The 22,660-nt window shown below is 50.6% G+C and overlaps 1 protein-coding gene across 1 annotated transcript; it reads left to right on the top strand.

Annotated features, from left to right (window-relative positions):
* Positions 1 to 11,233: 11,233 nt before the first annotated feature.
* Zdhhc22 (zinc finger DHHC-type containing 22) lies at positions 11,234 to 19,881 on the top strand. The gene is made up of 3 exons (XM_021179753.2): positions 11,234 to 11,498; positions 13,221 to 13,760; positions 18,314 to 19,881. Exons 2-3 carry the CDS (start codon positions 13,235 to 13,237, stop codon positions 18,577 to 18,579), a joined length of 792 nt encoding a protein of 263 aa, XP_021035412.1. The 5' UTR covers positions 11,234 to 11,498; positions 13,221 to 13,234; the 3' UTR covers positions 18,580 to 19,881.
* Positions 19,882 to 22,660: the final 2,779 nt, after the last annotated feature.

The following is a 22,660-nucleotide window of genomic DNA, read 5'->3' as shown; positions in this document are numbered from 1 at the left end:
TAAATATGTGCAGGCTGCCTTCTGATGCAAGGAGCTGGGAAGCTTAGACTGGGGACGGGACGGGCTGAGGTTAGCCCTAGGTCTAGAACACTGGCAGAGGCCCAAGAGAGTCACCTGATGGGCTACACGGACAAAGCTGGTGCCTCCTAGACACACAGCATGTCCTCCCAGGGCCAGCAGAGTGACTTTGCATGTCCCCCCTCTCTAGAGGTGGAGGTAGATGGGATGGGGTGAGAAGGAGGGGTCTTCATAGCTAGTGATAGCTGGGCTAGCCTTTGCTCCTCACATCCCAAACTCAGGGAGTATGCTGCATCCTGCTGAGGAGAGAATACCAGGATCCAGAGCACAGAAGTCACTTGCCGAGGGTCAGTCACTAGAGAGTGCAGGAGCCCAGCCTTGAACTGAGGCATCTGTCGTTCTTGGGATCAGCAGGTGCGATGGGGATAGTCTGGCTTTCAGAGCATCCCTCTTCTCCTGAGGCTCACAGCCAAGCACTGAGGCTCTCAGGGTGGGGAGTGAGGAGGCTGCGAAGAAGTGGATGTTGGGCAAGGGATGGAAAGACTGTCAGACAACCTCTCAACGGTGTGGAAGACTGGTAGACAAATTGCCCAGCTCAGCCCACAACCCTGAACACACACACACACACACACACACACACACANAGAGAGAGAGAGAGAGAGAGAGAGAGAGAGAGAGAGAGAGAGCGCTAGAGAAAGAGAGAGAGAGACTTTACTGCCATCTACTGGGAGTCTGTCATCATTGTAATCATTCAATTTAATGTTAAGTGTAAGGGAAACAACAACAACAAAAAAAAATGCCTCCTGGAGTCACAAGAGTGCAGTACCTGGACAGCTCTAGGCCCTAAAGACACCTTTTCTTGCCTGAGAGACTGGGGAAAAGTCACTGCTACTAGAATGTCTGCTCCCTTCTTTCCTGTGTCCTTGGCTGAGAGTCCACGGCAGTCTGTCCTACACACACACACATACACACACACACACACACACACACACACACACACACACACACACGTGCGCACGCCACACACACATTCGTTTCTCTACCTGTAGAGACCACTCTCCCAACACCGGCAGGCACTGGCCCATTCACTGTGGGCTATTGGTGCACTCTTGGGGTTTTCTTACCCCTTTGGTTCCTCCTCTGTTGGGTATCTTAGTTGGCAGCTTAAGACGCAAGTGGAAACACAAAATCCCTGGCACATAGCCAGTGCTTTCCCTTGCCCCCAAGGGTGGATTGTTAACAGGGCTGTGAGATTAGCCAGCCAACATTTGGCCTGCTCCTGGAACTGTTAGACCTGAGTCACACGGGTACACCCTAGGAGGTTCCCCTATGGGAGACCAGATACAATGTAATTCCCCTTCACAAGCAACCAGCAAACTCTGGATACTGTGTGAGCACAAAGTGAGGGTGTGGTACAGGCTTTCTTGCTGGCTAAGTAAGCTCTGGTCTTCTCTTTCCCTTTTATCCCTGGCTGGAACCTGATGCTGACTGGGAGGGGCTGAGGGTCCTTGTGTCTCCAGGATGGCTGCAAAGTTGGTGTCATGGAAACCAGGCATGGCCACTTTCATTTACCAACAAGGGAAAGAAAGCTTGCTGATAGCACTTGACCATGGTCCCTGGAAATTTCTATTAGGGCTCAGACAGGACCATCCAACCCTCTGAGATTCTGTTCATTTGTGACATGAGGCCATCATATTTACTTTGCACCATTGCCCATGGATTAAGATGCAAGAGGGGGGCTGGTGAGATGGCTCAGTGGGTAAGAGCACCCGACTGCTCTTCCGAAGGTCCAGAGTTCAAATCCCAGCAACCACATGGTGGCTCACAACCATCCATAACGAGATCTGGCACCCTCTTCTGGAGTGTCTGAAGACAGCTGCAGTGTACTTACATATAATAAATAAATAAATCTTTTAAAAAAAGATGCAAGAGGGAGCAGAATGAACTGCACACTGCATACAAACACACACTGCATACAAACACTGAAAATAATGGTAAGCACAAAATGTGCACAGCTGCAGTACCAGATATTGGGCCCTAGGAGGCGCCAGCAGCTGGCTGAAAGATTCACTTCATGATCAGATCGCCTACCAAGCGCCAAGGGGGGCGGGGGATGAGCACACAGGTCCTTAGAGCCAAGCCCCTCCCCTGTCTCACTCTATGGAGGCTGGAGGAGCTAGGACACACTTTCTGGAGGCTGCTTGGACAACAGCGTTCCTTCTGACCCAGCCATTTCATTTCTAGGAATTCAGCCAAGTAAACAGTCATAAGCCTCATGGTGTTGTTTGTACTGGGACAGTCATCCCAACGTTACTAATAATAGTGAGACATTAGGAAAAATCTAAAGTTAGACACGCACTTCACATTCTGAGTGAAGGCCAGATGGTCAAGTGCTAGGACCCGTGTTCAGCAGAAGCCCAGGTGATATCCTTTCTGGTGTGGCCACGTATGCTTCACAGTTTAACGTAACAGTGCAAGGGGTGCAGGAGCGCAGCCTTCCCCGCCTGAGCAGCGGCTGCGCAGGCCTAGTGCTGTGGGCCGTTCACATTTGTGTTATAGCATTGATGCTTACAGTGACTGTCACTGGTGTCACCTCATTTTCTGATCACTTTTCTTCACATTCTATATTCTATATAAATAGCCCCGCATTGGGTTAAATGTGATTTGCCATCATTGGTGTGCTTAGGGATTTTCCAACCCTTCTGAAATCATGAAGCTGAAATCATTAACCTACGTTCTGTTTTCTCTTTATGTTTACAAGATGTCAAGAATTATAAACGAGGTTCTGGAGCGATGGCTCAGTGGTTAAGAGCACTGGCTGCTCTTCCAGAAGACCTGGGTTTGATTCCCAGCAACCACATGGCAACACATCCACATGTTAACTCCAGCTCCAGTGGGATCTGATGCCCTCTTCTGGCCTCCACAGGAACTGCAAGCATGTAGCACACATACATCCACCCAAATACCCATACACATTAAATAAAATTAATTTAAAAAAATTAAACTTTAAATAAAGAAGAATTATAAATGAAGTTTTAAAAAAAACTTTATGGCATAAATAGAATAAAATGATTAAAATTTGAATTTGTTTCTGAAAGCTGCTTTGCTTTGTGTTGTGAAACAATTCTACATGGATGGAACGTTGATAACATTTAATGTCTACCCCTTCTGCTTTCTATTGGTAATTTTACATCATTGTCTCACAACACTTCTTTTGGAAGTGTCCAGCCAGCCTGTTCCTTCAATTTTCATGTTCACTGTAATAGCTTTCCTTCTTTAAGTGCTCATAGCTTTTAATTATTTCTGCATGTAAGAGGAACCCACGAGAGGCCAGATCCACACTGTGACAGTCTAACAATAGAAGATATAGATTCACACCTTCTGTGACTGATGAAATTGCAACAGACTGGAAGGAGACGTTTGTTGCAAGCTGATCCAGATTACCTACATTTGAAAGTTATTTTTTATTCTTATTTTTATTTATGGGTGGTATGTGCATGCGTGTGTGTGTGTGTGTGTGTGTGTGTGTGTGTGTGAGGCTGTGCAGGGACAAGAGACACTGGATCTCCATGGAGTTGGAGGTATATGTGTTTGGGGATTCGGGGAACTGAACATTCCTCTGCAAAAGCTGTAAGTACTCTTAACTGCGAATCCACCTCTCCAGCCCCTTGAACATTTTTAACAGTAAAGCAAGAAGGGCATGCTCAACTTGTATGGTGGTTGTCAACAGGCATTGCATGTGAAGGCACGGGGCACAGTCACAGGGTCACAGGATCGTTGGCTTGCCAAGTCCAGGGAAATAAAATCTTTAGAATCTTTAGGGGACCAGGCCTAGCTAGAGAAAGTGGGTCACTGAGACATAGATCTTAGGGGGCTATACCTCTGCCTGATTCCAGCCTGGTAGTGTCTGTCTGTCTGTCTGTCTGTCTGTCTGTCTGTCTGTCTCTCTCTCTCTCTCTCTCTCTCTCTCCTTTCTCTCCTTGCTCACTCTCTCAATCCCCCCTTCCTCCCTCCTACCTGAGCATCATCATCAAGCACCTCACAGCCATACCTGGAGTCCATTCCCATCACCATGCCCTCCCCTCTAAGATGAACTGTACCGTCAAACTGGGAGTCAAAATGAGCCCTTCTTCCTTTAATTTGCCCCTTGTTAGGTATTCTGCCACAGTGATGAGAAAAGCAACTATACACCTATCTGCCACTCCAGAAAAGAATATGAGCACGATGAATAAGAATAAGGCACACTTAACTATTCTAGATCATGAGGCAACAGAAAGGGTGAAGCAACAAGATGGAGAGAGTCTGCGTCTCACCTCCTCGCACCCATCCTAGACTGGCCCCCATACCATAGAGTCAGCACATCATCCTAGATTGGCTTCATACCATAGTCAGCTCTCATCCTAGACTGGCTCTATTAAACCTCCCCCTTAATTTAATCACTGTTTTCCTGCTATTGGAACCCAGTTATAATTACAGCAATAACCAGCTAGCACATTATGCAGCCCCTCTTCCATATACTCTGCACGGATTTAAACTATGCTTAATCTACGTGACAATCCCATGAAGCCAGGGTTGTTACAAAGACCTGTCTTTTGGATCCAGAAGCTGAGGTGCAGAGAGCTTAACCGATGCATGGTTTAAACAGGCTCTCAGATTTTGTGTGCTGCAAGTTCACTCCTCCCATTCATCGGGGTCAAGAGGTATCTAAGACAGAGGCGGCTTAATATACTTGTAGACTGATGGATTGGTGAGTTAATAGGAAAGTAGCCTTATGACAAAGGAGAGTTTTGCCTGACCCACCGCTCTGTCTCACCATGAGACACACTTCAGTGTACCCCAGTGCAGCCAGAAGCTACACCCAGACACCAGCATCATGCTCTTGAATTTTTCTGCCTCCACCATGAGCTAAACAAGCCTCTATTCTTTGCAAATCATTCAGGCACAGGTATGTTGTTATAGCAACAACAAAAAAAAACTGGGCTAAGACAACTGATTTTTGCTCCAGACTGTATAAGGAACGATGCACAGAGCTGAACTTGAATGTCAACATTTAATCCATAGAATTTTTTGTTCCCTCTCCTCTCTTGCCTTCTTACTGTCCTCTGGTCCAACCTACTTCTCCTCTCCGAGAAGACACTTACTCTCTCCCACCCTGTTTCCCTGGGAAAGGCTGACCCACACTACAGTATATGAGGGAGGCCATCGTCAGCACAGCATATAACCTCTCTATAAGAAAAGACATGGTTTGTTTCTGCATCCTGTGACACTGGTGTGTGAGACGCATGGGGCCATGTGCCATGAAGCTTGAGCTTTGGAATCAAGTGACCTGGATTTCATGCCTGCTGCCAGTAAGCGACACGACCTTAGCAAGTCTCGGGGCTGCTCTGAGCTTCTGTGATCTCCTCTGTGAAACTGCTGGAGGCTGGCTTGCTTTAGGCAGGGCTGTGGCAAGGGCTAAGTGCAATAAGGAGGGCTAGGCTCCAACCCCACTGGCCAGGCACGAAATAGAAAGCAGGAAATATACACCTATGCTTGGGTTCTGTTGACTCGTTGCTCTCTCAAGCCTGCATTTAAATAAATAAATAAATAAATGCATTTATTTTCATTTCATGTGTATGAGTGTTTTGCTTGCACATATGTGCCCATGCAGTGTGTACCTAATGTTCGTGGAAGCCAGAAGAGGGCACTAGATCTCATGGAACTGCAGTTAAGGATAATGTGAGCCACCATGTGGGCACTGAGAATCTGAGTCCTTGTAAGAGCAGCCATTGCTCTCAACCACTGAGCCATCTCGCTAGCCCCTCAAGCCCGATTTTTTTAAAGTACCTCGGATATTGAGGTACAGTTTATTATTTATTTATAACTGTACTTATTTGTAATTCATTCAAATATTTAAAGAGCTCCTCACTACCCTCAAACTCTGCGTTTGAATATAGGCTACAAAACTGCTGCCAGGTAAGGCCCTGACAGTGAGGCTTTTTGACTGAAAGAAGCAATACGCAAAGGTAAAGCAGCCAGTGAAGAGGTGCATGCCTTTAATCCCAGCACTGAGAATGCAGAGACCGGGGGTTGGAGGATAGCCTGGTCTACATAGTGCATTCCAGTCTGGACAAAGTTTCACATGGTGAGACTGTCTCAAAAAGAAAGGGAAAAAAAAAGAAGTGGGGAAGACATGGCATATGAAAGATACCCATAGTAAGTGCCCCAAAGCAGACAGGATTATATGGAACAGTGAGGTAGAGGCCATGTTGGGTAGAAAGGAAGCTATTCCTAACATGACTTCTTTGCTGTTTAAACTCAGAATGGTGGCTAGAGATAAGGTGTAATTGATAGAGTGCTCGCCTGGTGTGCAAGAGACCCTGCATCTGACCCCCTACATCATGTACACCAGGCACGGTGTGGCACCTGTGACCCCAGCACTCAGAAGGTATGGGCAGGGATGTTGTGGGTACGAAGTCATCTTCAGCTACACCAAGTTTGAGGCTACATTTATCTCAGAACTAATAAACAAATAATAAAGAATGAATGACTTAAACTCTGGGTTGGTTCACATGTCCTGGAGATGGCAGTGGAGGCTCAGGGAGGCAGGGGAACTTGCTCACCAAGGTTAGACAGTAAGTAAGAATAAAGCCATTCAGTCCGGGCCAGTGAACACCATCGAACACCATCGGCAGACCATACTGCCTCTCTCGTGAGCCCTGCACTCTCTGCTGGGTCAGATGAATGAGGTGTGGGAGGGATCAGGGATGTGAGGTATGTGCAGCCTGCTGTTCTAGGGCCACAAGGGCACAGCCAAGTGGTCTCTGAACTGCTAAGGGCACTGTGGTGACCTCATTGCTCATGTCTCCCCTCCCTCCCCTTCTAATTGAGATGTCAGCTTCTGCCTCATTCCTTCCCATTCTGGACACCTGGCATGGGAGGGCTCTCAGTGGAAGCCAACGGTTCCCTCCTGTGCCTCCAGAACCTCCTTCATCATGAAGACATAAACTGTGGGGTGCCAGACAAGCACAGTCTCGCCACCCCCATCTCTACTCCTTCTCCCTCTCCTTGCCCCTTTTCTCTGCCCTGCCCTCTGCCGCCGCCTCCTCCTCCTCCTCCTCCTCCTCTTCCACCCGGTTACTCTCCCACCTCCTGCATGCTCCGAGATGAAAGGGCCAATTAATCCTGCTACCACCCCCAACCCAGGAGCTGAGCTGCTTGCTGGTCCCCAGCTATCAACATCCCTACCGGGGCTGCTTAAGTGGTCCCAAAAAGCATGGCTAATGGGAACCGATTTCATGCATCCTTCTGAGGCCTGAGCACGGCAGAGAGGGAATCTTCCAATCTAAACAAAGATTTTCCCCCTGAGCATCCTATCATCATAGAGGGCTGTGGGCTTACCTGTCCTCCAAACCTGATGTTTCTACCTTGACATTTGGGTCTGGCTGCTGGACAGCTATGTCTGTGTCACAGCCACCTTCTTAGCACCATGGACAGCAGAGCATTTGCGGACATCAGGCCAGTGGGTCTGTGTCCTGCCTCGGGTCCACTCGGTTGGGCAGCTAACGTGTATTGAACACTCACTACACACATGACACTGCACTAGGCACCGGGGACACAGAGTGATAACTCCCAGAGTCCACATAGTGCTCTCAGGGAGTTGGCATTCTAATAAAGAGGGACAAACAGTAGACAAGTAAGATCAAGTGATGTGAGACGTGTGTTTCAGAGCAGGTGGGACATGGATGAAGAACAGTGCAGCTTTAGATAAAGGGGGATGGGGGGATGCATTTGCTCTGAAGAGCGTTTGACCTGCCTGCTTACTTTATGCAAATGTCATGTTCCAGAAAAGGCAAACATTGGTGAATCACATTGAGGGAGGCTCATTTATTGGTTGGCTTGTTGCTTTGATTTTGGTTTTTTTGAGATGGGCCAGACAGGGCGGAGGATGGATGGCCTTGAAGTCCTGATTCTCCTACTAACACTTCCCCAGTCCCAAGATCATAGGAACGCATCAACAAGCCCAGCTTTTCCAATGGCATTTTAAATCTGACACAGGAGAGGCTTATGGGTTAGCCTGCGGCAAATCTCTGAACCTCAGTTTACTCAGAAGAAAAAGGGGTTTAATATTGCTTTCCCTCCCAGCTATGGGGCTATGGAAAGACTTGTGGAGTGAAATTTTAATTTTGTGAAGCTACCACCCTATTACATCAAAGTAATGCAGTTGCTGCTCAAATGAAGGCAGTGCTGGCAAAGTGAAGCAGCACCTCTAGGCAGATATTCTGTAATAATCCAATTCCGATGTGTTCCGCTGGCTGAGATGAAGATCACATTAAGATGGCTTCCAAATCCAGGCGGGCAGCGATGTTTGTCATCTTATTAAGCTTCCTGAGGCTTGGAAGCACTTTGTGGTTGCTCGTGGTTGTGGTTAGTTGTCAGCTGTAGAGAGCATCCTGTCTAGGGATATCTATTACCATCTTCATTTCAGGCCATTGGTTAACCTCGAGACCCCAGTTCCATTCTCCACAATCTACTCGTGCTCGGTGCACAGAAATGAAACATTACCCATCAGCTCCTTGCATCAAGGGACAGCCCCCATCTAAACATGTGGGGAGCCTGACAGAGATGGGAGGGAGGGGTCTGTCATCCTAGGGAGAAGCGACTGCTCATTTCATGGAGTCTCTTCCTCTGGATACTACATTTATTTTTCGGTAAAATGGAATGATTGCCACTCGGAAGGGATTTTATTTCATTCAAATAATATCCGCTAAATTGAAAGATTTACAGCACACATCTCCAGGGGAGTGCTTAGCAGCAATCAGGTGCCTGCCTGAGTCTCTGCCCCCCTGGGGGAACCCCTGCAGATACCATCACAGCTCAGGTATGAGAGCAGATGAGAAAGGAATGAGGAATGTGGTCCAGCAACGACTTTGGACACCGTTTGTGGAGAGCAAGACTATCACCAGGGTGGGTGGGGGGCCGGATGGACGATCAAGGCCAAATGTGTCTTCCCAGACATTTCAAAACCTCAAAATACAGTTGTTGGATTTTTTTTTCTTTTCTTTCCAGACAGACCAGTATGGATTCGTCAGCCAGAATATTTACTCTGGTCTACTCATGGCAAATCAGAGACACCCTCCACTCTAGGAAGGAGAAGACAGGATAAAGATGGGAGCCTAGAAGAGAGAAGGCAGGTGCAGAAGACTGTTACAGCCTCTCCCTGGGCCTGGCCTCCAGCACAGCATGGCCGCCCTTGCAAGCCTGGTCATTGTTCTCCTGTTAAGGATAGGATGCAGAGTATAGAGATGCTAAAGCGCCTGTCTGGGTTCAGATGGCTGGTCAGGGACAATGATGTTTTCGCTGCTTAACTCAGGGCCAGTACCAAAGTGAAGTTTCAAGTTGACCTCCCTACGGGCCTCTGTCAAGGGCGAAACCTTGACTATTCTTTCTCTCCTTCTGTTCTTTAAGGGGCCAAGGAATCTAGGCTTAGACTTCAGCTCTAATGTCCTTTCCTGTTGGTGAGTTTGGTTTCTAAATAAATAATTATCCTGTCCACTCCTGTCTGAACCACCCGTCTCCTCCCTCTTAGGTGATTACTCCCTTCCCCCACTGACATCTTCCCACATCGCCTAGCTCCTTCTTTTCAACCCTCACACATGAATTCAGACACACACACACACACACACACTCACCTCCCCCCCCCCACGCACACACCACTATGCAAAATAAAATTAGAAATACGCCCAACTCCCAAGGTATTTAAGGAATAGAGATATTTCAATCAGTACGGCCCCTGACTGAGCCCTTAGGCCCCCTCCATCCCAGGCCTGTGTGAGAGGCAGGCAGAGCTTGTGTAAGGGGCCAAGCAACTTGTGACTCAAAGCTTCAGTAGAAGGAGAAAGACCTCTTGTGCTTCTTCGTGTCTGTCCTGGGGCCACGGGAGTCTCAGACGCTGCCTCCCGGTGTGCTGCTCTTCCTTTCAAATATAAGATTCTTTTAGAACACGGAAAGGTTTCCTGGCCCCTTTTTTATTTTTATGTATGCTGATAAAATACAGAGAAAACAGTGTCTGATGATTCAAAAATAGAGGCTAAGCCGATCGGCATATGGCCTTCACTTCAAAGGATTGCTCGTTTTAATCAACCAGTTGAGATAGAAATGCGCATTTATTATGTTTGCTCATACCCAGAGAGAGGGGAGTGGAGAAGGCATGAGAGTCATGGCAGCTTGGGAAACTGAGGCTGGTAAAGGCATGGACACTCTTGCTATGTTTCATGGTCTTAGACTCCCCCTACGTGGCTGGGTACGTGTGTGTGTGTGTGTGTGTGTGTGTGTGTGTGTGTGTACACACAGATGTTTGCCATACACCCTCTTGGTGTCTCATGGCGCACACATGAGAGAGCATGAAAAGAAGACAGGCACAGGAGAAGCTTTGAGTCCCAGCTCTGTGTTTAAACCCTGTTGTCCTCCCCTCTCCTAAACCATAGCTACTCCTAGGTCTCAAGTGATATTGACGTGGGCAGAGGCTGAGAACAGGAGCATTGTGCTAGAACCAGGTTCAAACCCAGGCCCCAGCACTCACCTGCTGCATGACCTTGGGGCATGTAGCTTAGTGTCACCTTCTTGCCTCTAGAATGAGGCTTAGCTAGATTCAGGGATCATACTGGAGGATGAATGCAGCTGTTGTGTCATGGGTTCAGCACTGTCTCTGTGACTGAGGAAAGGGCCAATCTGTAGTGTTGGTGATGATCTGGGACAGGAATGGTCCCCATCCCTAGCAGGCTTTATAGCTCCTGTCAGTCAGTCCTCTGTTCTACAGAACACACTAGCATGTAGGCTTTCCCAGGAAATGGTAAACGGTGGGTACCTACACCCAGGTAGACTGGCTCTCACCCCTCAGCTCACAGCCCTTCTGAGATAATGCTGATCTTCATGGGTGTTACCCTGGTAAACTGAGCTCTTAACATCACCCCCACGCCACTCCCCCCCTCCACACACACAAGATTTCCCTTGGTCCTAGCCGCCAGCAGGGAGGGGTCACAAACAGGAAGAGGGAAGGAAGGGAGGTCAGGATATGGCTGGAGCTTCTGCATCAAGGCTGAGTCCCCATCTCCCAGTTGGAACCAGGGTTGCAGTAAGGCAGGGCGCCACAATCCGCCCTGGGTGGGTTGGGGGGGGGGTGAAAGAAGGGCGGGGTGTGGGGGGCAAGTCCTCAGTGCTGAGCCAGTGGCCAGAGCACCGCCCCCAGGAGCGAAGGGAGGGGTGGCGGAGCTAGGGGGGTGCCCAGCTGCCATCCCCGCCGTCTCCTGGCCCCCACTCTCTGGCACCCAAGTAGGAGGGCGGCAGCTGCCCGCTCCCTCCTCCCACACCCCCGCTACCTGCCCAGTCCCCGAAGCGAAGCGTGAGGAGGCTGCGAGCCAGTCGGGCGAGCCCACAACTTTGCAGCCTCGGGGAAGACCAGGGTTGACGTCCGGGGCTCCTCCTGTCGCGACTAGAGCTCGGTGAGTTCGTTCCCCAGCCCTCTGCGGCGCTGCGGCTGCTCCGGGGGGCGGCTGCCCGGGCGTCCAGGAGGCAGTGGCTGAGGAACCGGTGGGTGCCCGCGCTGTCTGGGTCCGCAGGGCTCCGGTGCCGCCCTCGGAGGCCGGTGAGGCGGACGCCGGTGCTGAGCGGACAGCTCCCCACGTTCACTGCCGCCCGCCACTCTCTGCGGACCGTTGCGGGACACAGGGCCCCAGCTGCAGCCGCCCACCCGGCGCCCCGCACTCCCCCCGGCCCCTGTCCTTTGCCTTCCCAGAGCCGCGGCGCATCTGGAGGCTGCTCCCGCACCCCCCTGGCGACTGGCGCGGGGAAGACACTTGCTTCCCTCGCTGGAGCCCGGTACCTAGGGTTCTGTAGAGTGGGCAGCGCCCCCGTGGCCTCCGGGGATGCATGGCTACGGGGAGTTGGGGGATGAGCCCCCAGCGATCACCCCCAGGCTTGCCCTGCGCTGCGCCCCAACAGTGCAGAGAAGCCGCAGGTCCCCAGATCGTCAGGCACTGTCACCTGCAAAGATTTCAAGGTGACCAATGTCTCGGCCCAGACGGGACAGCCTGAACCCCAGGCCCCGTGGTATCCATCCATCTTGGGTTCAACCACCTTTCCAGAACTTTTTTCGTGCCTCCTTCTGGCCGATTACTTAGATCACTGGAAAGTTCTTCTCGACACACGGAATCTATTTCCCCGTGCTATCCGAAGTTGGGGAGGGGCCCCAGGCTGTAGGAGGTGGGGCTGCGTTCGGCTCTGTGTGGGGGTTCATTCTAGGAAAAGCTGTCAAGCATCCACTAGTCCACCCAGGACGGGCTTCTTGGCATCGAAAGGGTTTAGGCGCCTTGGGGATTGTTTGGGTTTCTCCCGCCAGGAAAGTGAAAGGCGGGTGCGAATGGGGGATTTCAATTTCATTGCCTCAAAGGAAAACACTCTTTGCAAAGATTTTATAGCAATAGTCAGGGCGACCAGAGGCTGGAAAATAAACTGACCAGGACCCAGTGACACAGGTACTCCGGCTACATCTCCACCCTACCCAAGTACCTGAACACGTGTGACTGTATCCAGTGTTTGCCAGGTGGCAGAGAGTATACACACACATACCCAGACGCACACAGATAACACATACAGTTGCACACAAGAAGACACACATCATGGTCCACAGCATAACTACTTCCAGAGAGCCTTGGGTAACCCCTGAGGTCACAGAATATTGCTCAAGGTGGGAGTAGGGGGAGGGGTGTGAATCAGGATCTCCAAGAATCAAGCTGTTCTCTCCAGCCCACCCTACCCCCAACTCCCATCCTCCTCCTGCCAGGGAAGCCTCCGCCAGAGATCCCAAAGGTGGGTTGCATCCACTATTGTGATACAACAGCAGATTCACCCCTCAGCTCCTAGCCCCCTCCCCTCTCCCACACACAATCACTCCAAACTGCAAACAGGTCCTTTCCTCCCTGTACCTCTCCAGACTCCAAGACAAGGACTTAGCCAAATGCAGTAGGTCTAGCCAGATGCTGACCAGCTGTGGTCTCTGGGTCTCTAACCTGCTTGGTCCCAAATTAGGGAAACTGGAAAGGGTGATCCAAGGGGCAGGGTTTGGGAGATTTGTGTCCAGCCCTTCGAACCTGTGACCAAGGAGAAGAGTGTCATGATGACGCTGGACAACGCTGTAAGGCTTCCTCTCTCCTTGTGCCCCTTAGGAATGTGATCGAGGATGCTGGCCTTGCGGCTGCTCAACGTAGTGGCCCCCGCCTACTTTCTTTGCATTTCCCTGGTGACCTTCGTACTGCAGCTCTTCCTCTTCCTGCCCAGCATGCGTGAGGACCCCACAGCCACCCCTCTCTTCTCGCCTGCTGTGCTTCATGGGGCGCTCTTCCTGTTCCTCTCAGCCAATGCCCTGGGCAATTACGTCCTGGTCATCCAGAACTCCCCAGACGACCTGGGTGCCTGCCAGGGGACCATGTTCCAGAGACCTCAGTGCCCACCGCCCAGCACCCACTTCTGCCGAGTGTGCTCCCGAGTCACGCTGAGGCACGACCATCACTGTTTCTTCACCGGCAACTGCATCGGCAGCAGAAACATGCGCAACTTCATCCTGTTCTGCCTCTACACCTCGCTGGCCTGCCTTTACTCCATGGTGGCTGGAGTGGCCTACATCTCAGCTGTCCTTTCCATCTCCTTCGCCCACCCCCTGGCCTTCCTTACGCTCCTGCCCACTTCAATCAGCCAGTTCTTCTCCGGTGAGTGGGCCATGGCAGGCAGGTTCAGCAAACAAGACCTCCTAGCCCAACCCCAAGTTTTTAAAATAAAAACCACAGGATGCTGGACTCAAACAGTCAGATAGACAGTTGTTTGGTATGACTATGCCCCAGTATTCCAGGAGGCATGCTAAGAGAACAGATTATAATCTATCAGCAATTAGGGTGAACTGGGCATGCTCCGTATCCCACCCTCCTCCTCTTTCATACTATATATTACTCATAAAATTATGGTACTCAAGCTATACTCTTCTCAGACCAGGTATGTCCCTTCAGAGAGCATGCTATGTTCTCCTTAGACCTAGACCCCAGGCCTACACACACATTCCTTCAGGAGATCTTAGCAAACAACCACCCCTAGGCTAAACCTGACTTCAGGCTAGGCTGAGCAGGAGGCTAACTTCCAACCTCCCACCCACTATGTTAGACTAAACCAGACTCCTGGTGGCTCAGAGCCACCTCACTGACTACAAGCCGACACACCACAGATCCAGGCTAACATGGGATCTGACCCTCTGGGACGCTCTGACAGCTGCTGGAGCCAAGTACATGAGTCCTCAAACCAATACTCACATGGGTACCATGGTGAGGACTGTTGTTTGAATTGTGTGTCTCTAAGAACATCCCGAGATACCTGGCCCTGAGAGACTCTGTTCTGGTGGCGGTTCTATCTTACCTGACCCTGGTTCTTCCTTGCCTTCCACTCTTTTCTCACCTTTGATCTTGAATTCTGACCAATTTGATCTCTACAATTAATAGTATGGGCACAAAGGTGTGTGTCTGGCGTTCTTAGGTCCATTTCTCAGATAAACTGAGTCTTAGCTGGGGCTAAATGACCTGCCTAGTATCTTAACTTCCCTAGAATGGCTGTCTCTGGCTTGTATCCAGGTGCTTAAATCACAATTCCATACGCATCTTCAAGGTCCATATCCCCAAACACCTTCCCTGTCAAAGAAAGAAAGGCAGCTACTTCTATGGAAGGCCTGACCCTCCTGACACCTAGCCTGGCCTGGTCTAGCCTGGTCTGGTCTAGCCTGGCCTGGTCTGGCCTGGGTACTTAAAACATTTTTTCTGTACCCTGGAGGAACCCTCATTTCAGTTGTAGCTTTAGCTCGGCTCTTCACAGACATAGAACTACCGTGCAAACTACCATTTGGCAGTGGGAACACAGGAGCCCAGGGAGGAACAGTCATGAGAAATGCCTGGAGAGATAGTGGCTAAGCTGGGCCCAGAACTTGGAGCTTGGGGGCCTTCTGGATCTTGGTGCTGGCATAGAAGGCTGCCAGGACTGAAATAAGCAGAGTGGGGGAGGGTGGGTGGGTGGGCTGGGGGTGGAGTGTGAGAGCAGGCAGGTGGAGCGACGGGTTGAGCCAGGGAACCTGATTGCACATCCTTTTCCAAGTAGTCTCTCCAGCCATAAAAATGGGTGGTTCCAGAAGGAGGACCTTGAAATGGTTGGATTTAAGTCTGGGCGTGAGGCCTGCCCATATGTGCTAGATCTGGGAAATATGGAAGGGAGGGAGGGAGCCTATTGCTTTGATCTGATGGGAGAAAAAGAAAAGCCAGCCCTTGCCCACCTCAGGGCCCAAGCATCTGTGCTGGCTTTAGAATGAGCCTCACCGTCTTTCACCACACCCACAGGAAAAATGGATTCAAGGCTTCTCGTCGCCAGATCCTCCTCGCCTTCCTTCTAGGCTCACCCCTCACATCCCTCCCTGGCCCTGTCCACACACACACACACACACACACACACACACACACACACACACACGATCCTCTCTTCAGCCTTCTCCTTTGAGACTCTTCTTCCCCAGTTTCCAGTCCAAATGGTCCAGAGCAAACCTCTCAGCTGCTCAGGAGAGCAGGAGGTGGGACAAAAACAGTTGTTTAATCCAGAAATTGTCCCTGTGGTCAGAACCTGAGATGACTCTGAACAGGACCTTGGAAAATCCCCTACCTTTATTGGGGGGGGGGAGGATTCTTCCAAAATGCTACTGACCACTGGCCTCAGACCCTCAGGTAATGCCACAGGTAAGAGGGGGGTCTGTCGAGGAGACTTGGAGGGGTTTCCTTACTTTTGGCTTTGTGTCGCTGCTGTGAGCCTCATTCTTATCTAGAGAACGGAAGTGACACTGCTTGGCCTGGCATTTGGATTAGTATCAGTTGATAGACAGCACTAGAAGTCCCCTTAGGAGAAAAACTGGACTAGAATTTATTGGATACCTATTTTGTGCCCCACTAGACGTGTCTCTTTGCATCAGATCCCTAGGGCAGATCTGGGAGACAGCTATTGTGTTATATTTTTTTAAAGCCAGGGAGCCAAAGGTTAAGTTGCTGATGAGCCATCTAGTTCTGAACTCCAGGTTCATTCTTTTCTACTCTGCCACCCTGCCTGTCTAGTCTTGCTTCGTGCTGAGTGAATCTCTTTGGGAGGAGGGGGACTGCCCATGCCCAGATGTATTACAGAGTATGCTGGGGGATGGTTTGGCAGCAGTGTTAGAGATGGTTGCCGGGGGAGAGCAAGGAGAGAGAAATTAGATGATGTAATCTTTCAGATCCTTTAAGAAACTTGTGTGGTTTTTTCTGAAAGAGAAACTATTATTACACAGTTTAGAGGCACTGAAGCAGCCGGGACAGGTAACTTCAAACACTTTGAAAGGAAGAAAGCAGGTCTCCAGAATAGCCTTTTGTAGCTGCTACATGGGGCCAGCAAAAGGCCAAAAGGTCTTTGCCTCATGCCTTGATTTAGAAACTTGTGGTAAATGGCTTCTGTTGGCCTGACTTGTTCCTGGGGCTGAGCTGCAAGGCAGGCCTAAGCTTGACAGCTCTGAGTCTCTCACATCCTAGCTGGAGGGATAGCGTGCACATCCTCAAGCTGGCAAGGCACTGTGGCCCCAGGAGTCTCTGTCCTGCACATAGCTGCCCAAGCTAATTTGTACTGACAAGGAAAAAGTGGGTCAGGGGATGGCCCAGCTCTACTTGAGTCTGTCCAACAATGGTGGAGGAGCTTCTCCAAATGCCTGCTGGACAAGATTTCTATCCTCCAGACAGATGGACCTATTTGTCTCTAACTTTGCAAAGAGAATCCTGCTATCCAAGCTCCTAGGGCTTTCAGTGAGCAAGCCGGCAGATCGATTCATCTTGGTTGCTGAATCCACCATGGATCAGACTGACAGGTGTTAAAGTCTACTTCTCAGGAATCAGGAAACTGGAGCCTGGGAAGAGGTAGGCTGGGGCAAGTAGGTGCTAGGGGGTAAGGAGCTGGGGAGGGGGGCGGAGACGATAGTGGAGATTTTTGTAGGTAGCTTGTATATTGATATCTCTGTACAGGCACCCAAGCCTCTCTACAGAAGGGGGGTTGTCCAGGAGATAAGAAAGGAACCCAAGTTCTATTCTCAACCCACTGCTCTGGCTGCTAAGCATGTCAACGTGGATGTGTTTACTACAGCTACTAAAACTATAGCCCAGACAGGGCTTCGAGACCTGGAAAGGTGGAGAAAAGCCTGAGGGTCTTGGGATTTAAACCTGAACCATTTGGAGATGTAGCCATGGCATTCAGCACCAGGAGTAAACCACAACGCTGGCAACGCCAAACACCTGTAATACCGAAAACCTATGAAGCATTATAGACACGTTGCTCATGAACAGCCTAGAGCTCAGAGAGGTTAAGGAACCTATGAAAGTCCACACAGCTGAGAGAATCAAACCCAACATGGACCAATCCCCTCACCTCAAACTCTGGGGATGCTTCAGGTATTTTACAAAGTGGACCTTTAAAAACAGCCACGGGAAGGGCTCGGTGTAGAGGGTGTAGCATGGGTGCTGTCCCTCGGCAGGGTGCTGAAATGATGGCCTTAAGGGTTTCTTTGAGCCTTAGCCTCTGACTTGGCTGACCAGACTGCTTTGGCTGAGTGTTCTAGTGTCTCCTTCTCTTATTAACATTAATGACTGAATTGTTCTCTAAGTCGGCTCTGTGTGCTGCCCTTGAGGCCGAGCTCGTGACTTGTTCCCATGACTAGGTTCTGTTCTCAATCATGCTGTCACTTTCCCAGATCTTCCCAGACACTGCTCCCAGCCTCACAGGGAGAACTGGCTGCAGTCTAGACAGCTGCCCAGGTGCCAGCTCCCTCTCTAGGTTCCTAAACTCGCTCCTCTTTCCTTCTGTGACCCACCCCCGACCTCGCTTCCAATCCAGAAAGCGAAATGGGGGTGGGGGGCACTGTGCAGGGAAATGTGCAGAGTCTAGGCTGTGCTGAGAGCTCTTTTCACTGAGTTCTTTTAGCTTGTTCTCCGTCTCCCCAGACACCCGGTTTCTCCCCCTCTCTCCTCAGGAGCAATCAGCACTAAGGAAAACTTGGGCCAAGGAGCTCAGCCACAGTCTTCTCAGGCTGCAGAGCTGAGATTGCTACAAATCACAACTTCCAACTCGTGAGCCTGTCTCCCTGCCTCTCAGCGGAAAGCGCCAGAGCGCGCCGGAGCGCCTGGGTACGTGGCCTGGGTGTAAAGCGATCTGGTGTTTCCCCTCCCCCCCGCAGGAGCTGTCCTCGGTTCTGACATGTTCGTCATCCTCATGCTCTACCTCTGGTTTGCTGTTGGCCTGGCCTGCGCCGGTTTCTGCTGCCACCAACTGCTGTTGATCCTCCGGGGGCAAACCCGCTACCAGGTTCGAAAGGGGATGGCTGTAAGAGCCCGACCCTGGCGCAAGAACTTACAGGAGGTCTTCGGAAAGAGGTGGCTGCTTGGCTTGCTGGTCCCCATGTTCAATGTCGGCACCGAGAGCTCGAAGCAGCAGGACAAATAGCTGGCAGGCACTTCTGCCGTTTCTGTCTCAGTTTCTCCTGACCACACAGCACCCTTGTCTTCACCTGTGACACACCACACCCTCCCCTAGGAGGAGCCTCATATCCACCCCAGGTCTTCAATCCTCAGAGGATATATTAACAGGTGCATCCTGACATGGAAGGGAAGTGGCTACCTGGGCACCACTAGGCTGCTCCAGGTCCAGCCAGGTAGGGAGCTTCTAAATCGTTAAGGTGTTTCTACTTCAAGTTTTTTGGTTTTTGGTTTTTCTGGGAAGCCCTTCTCTGCCCCCTCCTGGCCTTTCCACTCCTGTGTCTCAAGTCATTGCTGCTTTTGCTAAAGTCCTTCTCTTTGTGTTGATAGTGGAGACTGCATTCTTGCTGCTAGCAGGAGATTCCACAGAACCGAGAGGCTGGTAAATGGTAGCTACCATGAAAGAGAAGCAGTCAAGTGAGATTTGCCAACTGCTAGTGAGAATGGGAAGGGGTGAAGATCCACCCTCATCCACTGTGAGGGATAGTCAATAGTATTTGTGTTGGGGGGGGGGGCACAGGCACTTGCTGCTCTGCCCAAGTACAAGGCCTTTCCCCTAGAGACAGCAATAAATGGCCTGATGTTCTTCAATGCTGTTCTCTGTCCAACCTGCCCCATCTAGCCAGCCCAGCCCAGCCCAGGAGTTAGCTGAATAGTTCTTTTCTCTGGAATTTCTCTGGCTTTTCCCGTTGGTCTCCAGCCTTCAGATTTTTTTGCTAGCTATTGAGAAGGGAAGAAGGGAGAGACAAGAGGGAGTTACTTACCCGTAAGTAATAAGAGAAGTGTGCTTCTTATATAGCCTTATATAATCGTGTGTGTGTGTGTGTGTGTGTGTGTGTGTGTGTGTGCGCGTGTGCGCGCGTGTGTGCGTGTGCATGTGTGTGTGTGTGTATGTAAGAGGGGGCGGAGGTGAGGAGTGTTGTTATGAGCACAGAGAGAGAGTGAGTATTGGAGGGGAAGGAGAGAGAGGCAAATGGGTTAACTCTTTTGCAGCCAAAGCCAGCCAGTGATTGAATGTTACCTGGACTGAGTGCTGGCCCCTGGAGGTATTTTGACAGGATCTAGGCAGTTATCTACAAGAAGAGATTTTTTTTGTTCTACTTTGTTCTAGATGAACTTAGAGATCCCTTTCCACTCCTTGATTCCAGTGTCTTCTTTGATACTGCTGGTGCCAGAGACAAGGTCTTTAGAAACTAGATCTTGGGCTGGAGAGATGGCTCAGTGGTTAAGAGCATTAACTGCTCTTCCAGAGGTCCTGAGTTCAATTCCCAGCAACCACATGGTGGCTCACAACCATCTGTAATAGGATCTGATGCCCTCTTCTGGTGTGTCTGAAGAGAGTAAAGTATATTGACATACATAAAGTAAATAAATCTTTAGAAAAAGAGAGAAAGAAAGATCTTTAGAGAGAAGATCTTTACCTGCTTTCATGGGGCGGGAGGTAAGATAACCATGGAAAGGGTCTAAAAATCATAACAAGGGCTTTCTGCACACAGTCCAGCCATCCAGGAGACTTCCTGATGTTAGCAGTAGCTGAAAGGGGGCCAACAGTGGAGGACAGGGAGGTATAACTATGTTAGGGCCAGGTTGGTGCAGTTAGCTGTAAGGAGAGAGAAGCCTGGAAGCCATGCTCAGCCCTGAGGAGTTTGTGGGAATGACAGAATATTGGGATGCAGTTGCCAGTCCATTCCTGCCAGTCTGGCTAGCTCTAGATAGGGATCCTGCCTTGTATCCTGAGACCCAGAGGACCAGACAGACCCTTGGGGCATATGAAGGGGTGGGAGCCACCCAAAACCATCTCCTGAGTTGGTCCCAGGGCCCATACAACATCTATGCAGGCACTGAGGCTGGTCTGTGCTCTGCAGTATCTAGTGGGTGGCCACAGTGACCCCAGCCACTGCCCAAGAAGAGCGTGAATTGTTGAACAAAGCGCGGGAGGATATTACTCAGGCCCGACTTTGGCGCCCCCCAGAGGGCTAATGTAGTAATGGCGTTCCTGCTCACACGTCTCCCTTCAGCAGGTATTCTTTTGGGCCCCGTTCGCTCCTACTCTATCCGTTCATCCTAGCTATCTGTATCCAGCACAGCCCATGGGCTGAGTCTCAGTCACTGGCAATTCAGATGCCCACATCAGGGCCAGATGACGCCTACCACCATTGCGCTCTGCTTTCCTGGCAGTCAGTGCAGCTGGCCCCTTGGAGACAGAATGATGCAGCAGGGCTGAAGAGGAGCCCAGGCTTCCTCAGTGGAAGAGCCATTCGAGGTATCTCTGCTCAAAGTTCTGGGCACCCTTTAGCAGCATGAAGAAACAAGGGAGGGAAGATGTCTGGATAGTTCAGGCCTTCGGGCTCTCTTGACCCTAGAGTTCAAACTCGAAAGCCAGCCCTACGTTGTCCAGGCTCAGGACCACGGAGCCTGACATCCCAGAGGGGAAAGGGTGGCCAGCTCTTTAAACAGGTCAGGGACGAATGGCTGTAGGGAGATTGCCAGGTGTAGTACTTGAGTAGCATTTGAACACACGGCCCTCTGTTATTAATAAAGAAAATCAATAAAATATGTGGTTTTCAACTGTATTTGGTTTGTCTGTTGTCGGAGCTGCAGGTACATTGTGCACGGATACAGATTTACAGTGGTTAGGAGTGCTTGTGTTCCAGTGGGTAAGCAACCACAGCAGGCTTCCCTACGACCTCGGGTTCACAGAGGTCCGATCTGGCACTGACCCAGGACTCTGCTTCACATTCCTCTCACTGCCCACGTGCCCATGTCTGTTGTGTCTGCTCAGGGCCGGGTTGTGTGGTGTGGTAGTGTGTGACTCTTAGCCCTTGTGAGTAGTAGGTCTGCGGCACCACAGAGATCAGGAATGAAAGATCTCATCTGAGAATTTTCCTCTCCCTCCTCCTCCTTGATGCAGAGGGGAAGGTGGGGAAGAAAATGGGAGGCCATCTGCCTCTTCATCTCAGCTAGCAGATTAACTTGAGAACAAGGCAGGACCTCCCGACCTCTCAGGCTCACTGCCTTGGGTGCAGTGAGGAAGATAACAGGCTCTTGAGGGTATAGTCCCTGAAACATGCTGAAGACATGCAGGCCCGGACAGATGGGGTGCAAAGGGCAAATGTTGATTTTGTGTGACCTATCAGAGCCCCAGCCAACACACAGCCAGGAAGCCAAATCCTGACAGAGCAGGCAGCCCATTGTGGGAACCCCACGGCTGCCCTTCTCAGCCTTGTGCCTGATGCTTAGCTGGGGTGAGGCATCTAGTCACTGCTCAACAATTACTACTGAGTGCTTGTTTCCCCGTGCCGTGTTCTGCTCATTGAAGGCTCAGAAACCTCTGAGGCTGAGGAGGTTTTGCTCCAGGAGAGACTCAGAGAGGCAGAGAGTGTGTATCCAGCTGTGAGGATGGGGTAGGGTTTTCATCTGTGCAGGTCTGGGTTAGATGAATGAAATTGAGATGGAGAAGGAGTGTCTGGGTAAGAGACCATGCCTGGAGCCTTGGAGCACAGAGGCCATCACGGTGAGAGGGAGGGAAAGCCAAGACTGCTCCATGAGCAGGAAAGGCTTTGAACGGCAATCTAGGGGATCTGTAATGAGTCTGAAGGACAAGAGAAACCATAGACATTTTGGCATGGTGGGATCAGTACTAGACTGCAAAGAAGAAGAAGAAAAAAAGTAGAGTCTTGGAGGATAGAGAAAGAGAGGGAGATGAGGTGGAACGACCATAGAATCTGGGTGGAGGTGACATTGTGGGCTGGGAAAGAGGAATGGTGGGAAAGGGGCACTTCTCAGACACACGACATGACTGGAGTGGCCACAGAGAGAAGATCCAAGGTGGCTTGCAGGCTGAAACAGAGTAAATCAGGTGACTTCAAAGGACAGGGAGACAGGGACACTGGGCTAGGCAGGGCAGGATGCTGAGGCTCTGGGCCTTGAGCATTGGCCTATCAAGCAGCTGATAATGCCATAGTTAACCAGCCACTCTGCCACTTCGGGGGAGAAGGAATCTGGGGGAGGGCATCTACAAGCACACTTTGCAGCACAACTCTTGACCC

The sequence above is a fragment of the Mus caroli genome, chromosome 12 (assembly GCF_900094665.2).
Source record: "Mus caroli chromosome 12, CAROLI_EIJ_v1.1, whole genome shotgun sequence".
Taxonomy (NCBI): domain Eukaryota; kingdom Metazoa; phylum Chordata; class Mammalia; order Rodentia; family Muridae; genus Mus; species Mus caroli.
The sequence above is the reverse complement of the archived record's forward strand: the minus strand, read 5'-3'. Positions and strand labels throughout refer to the sequence as shown.

Excerpts from the sequence above, each read along its gene's own strand:
- Zdhhc22 (XM_021179753.2), top strand. The coding sequence starts at position 13,235 with ATGCTGGCCTTGCGGCTGCTCAACGTAGTGGCCCCCGCCTACTTTCTT. Across the intron at positions 13,761-18,313 it reads AATCAGCCAGTTCTTCTCCG|GAGCTGTCCTCGGTTCTGAC; the intron begins GTGAGTGGGCCA and ends TCCCCCCCGCAG.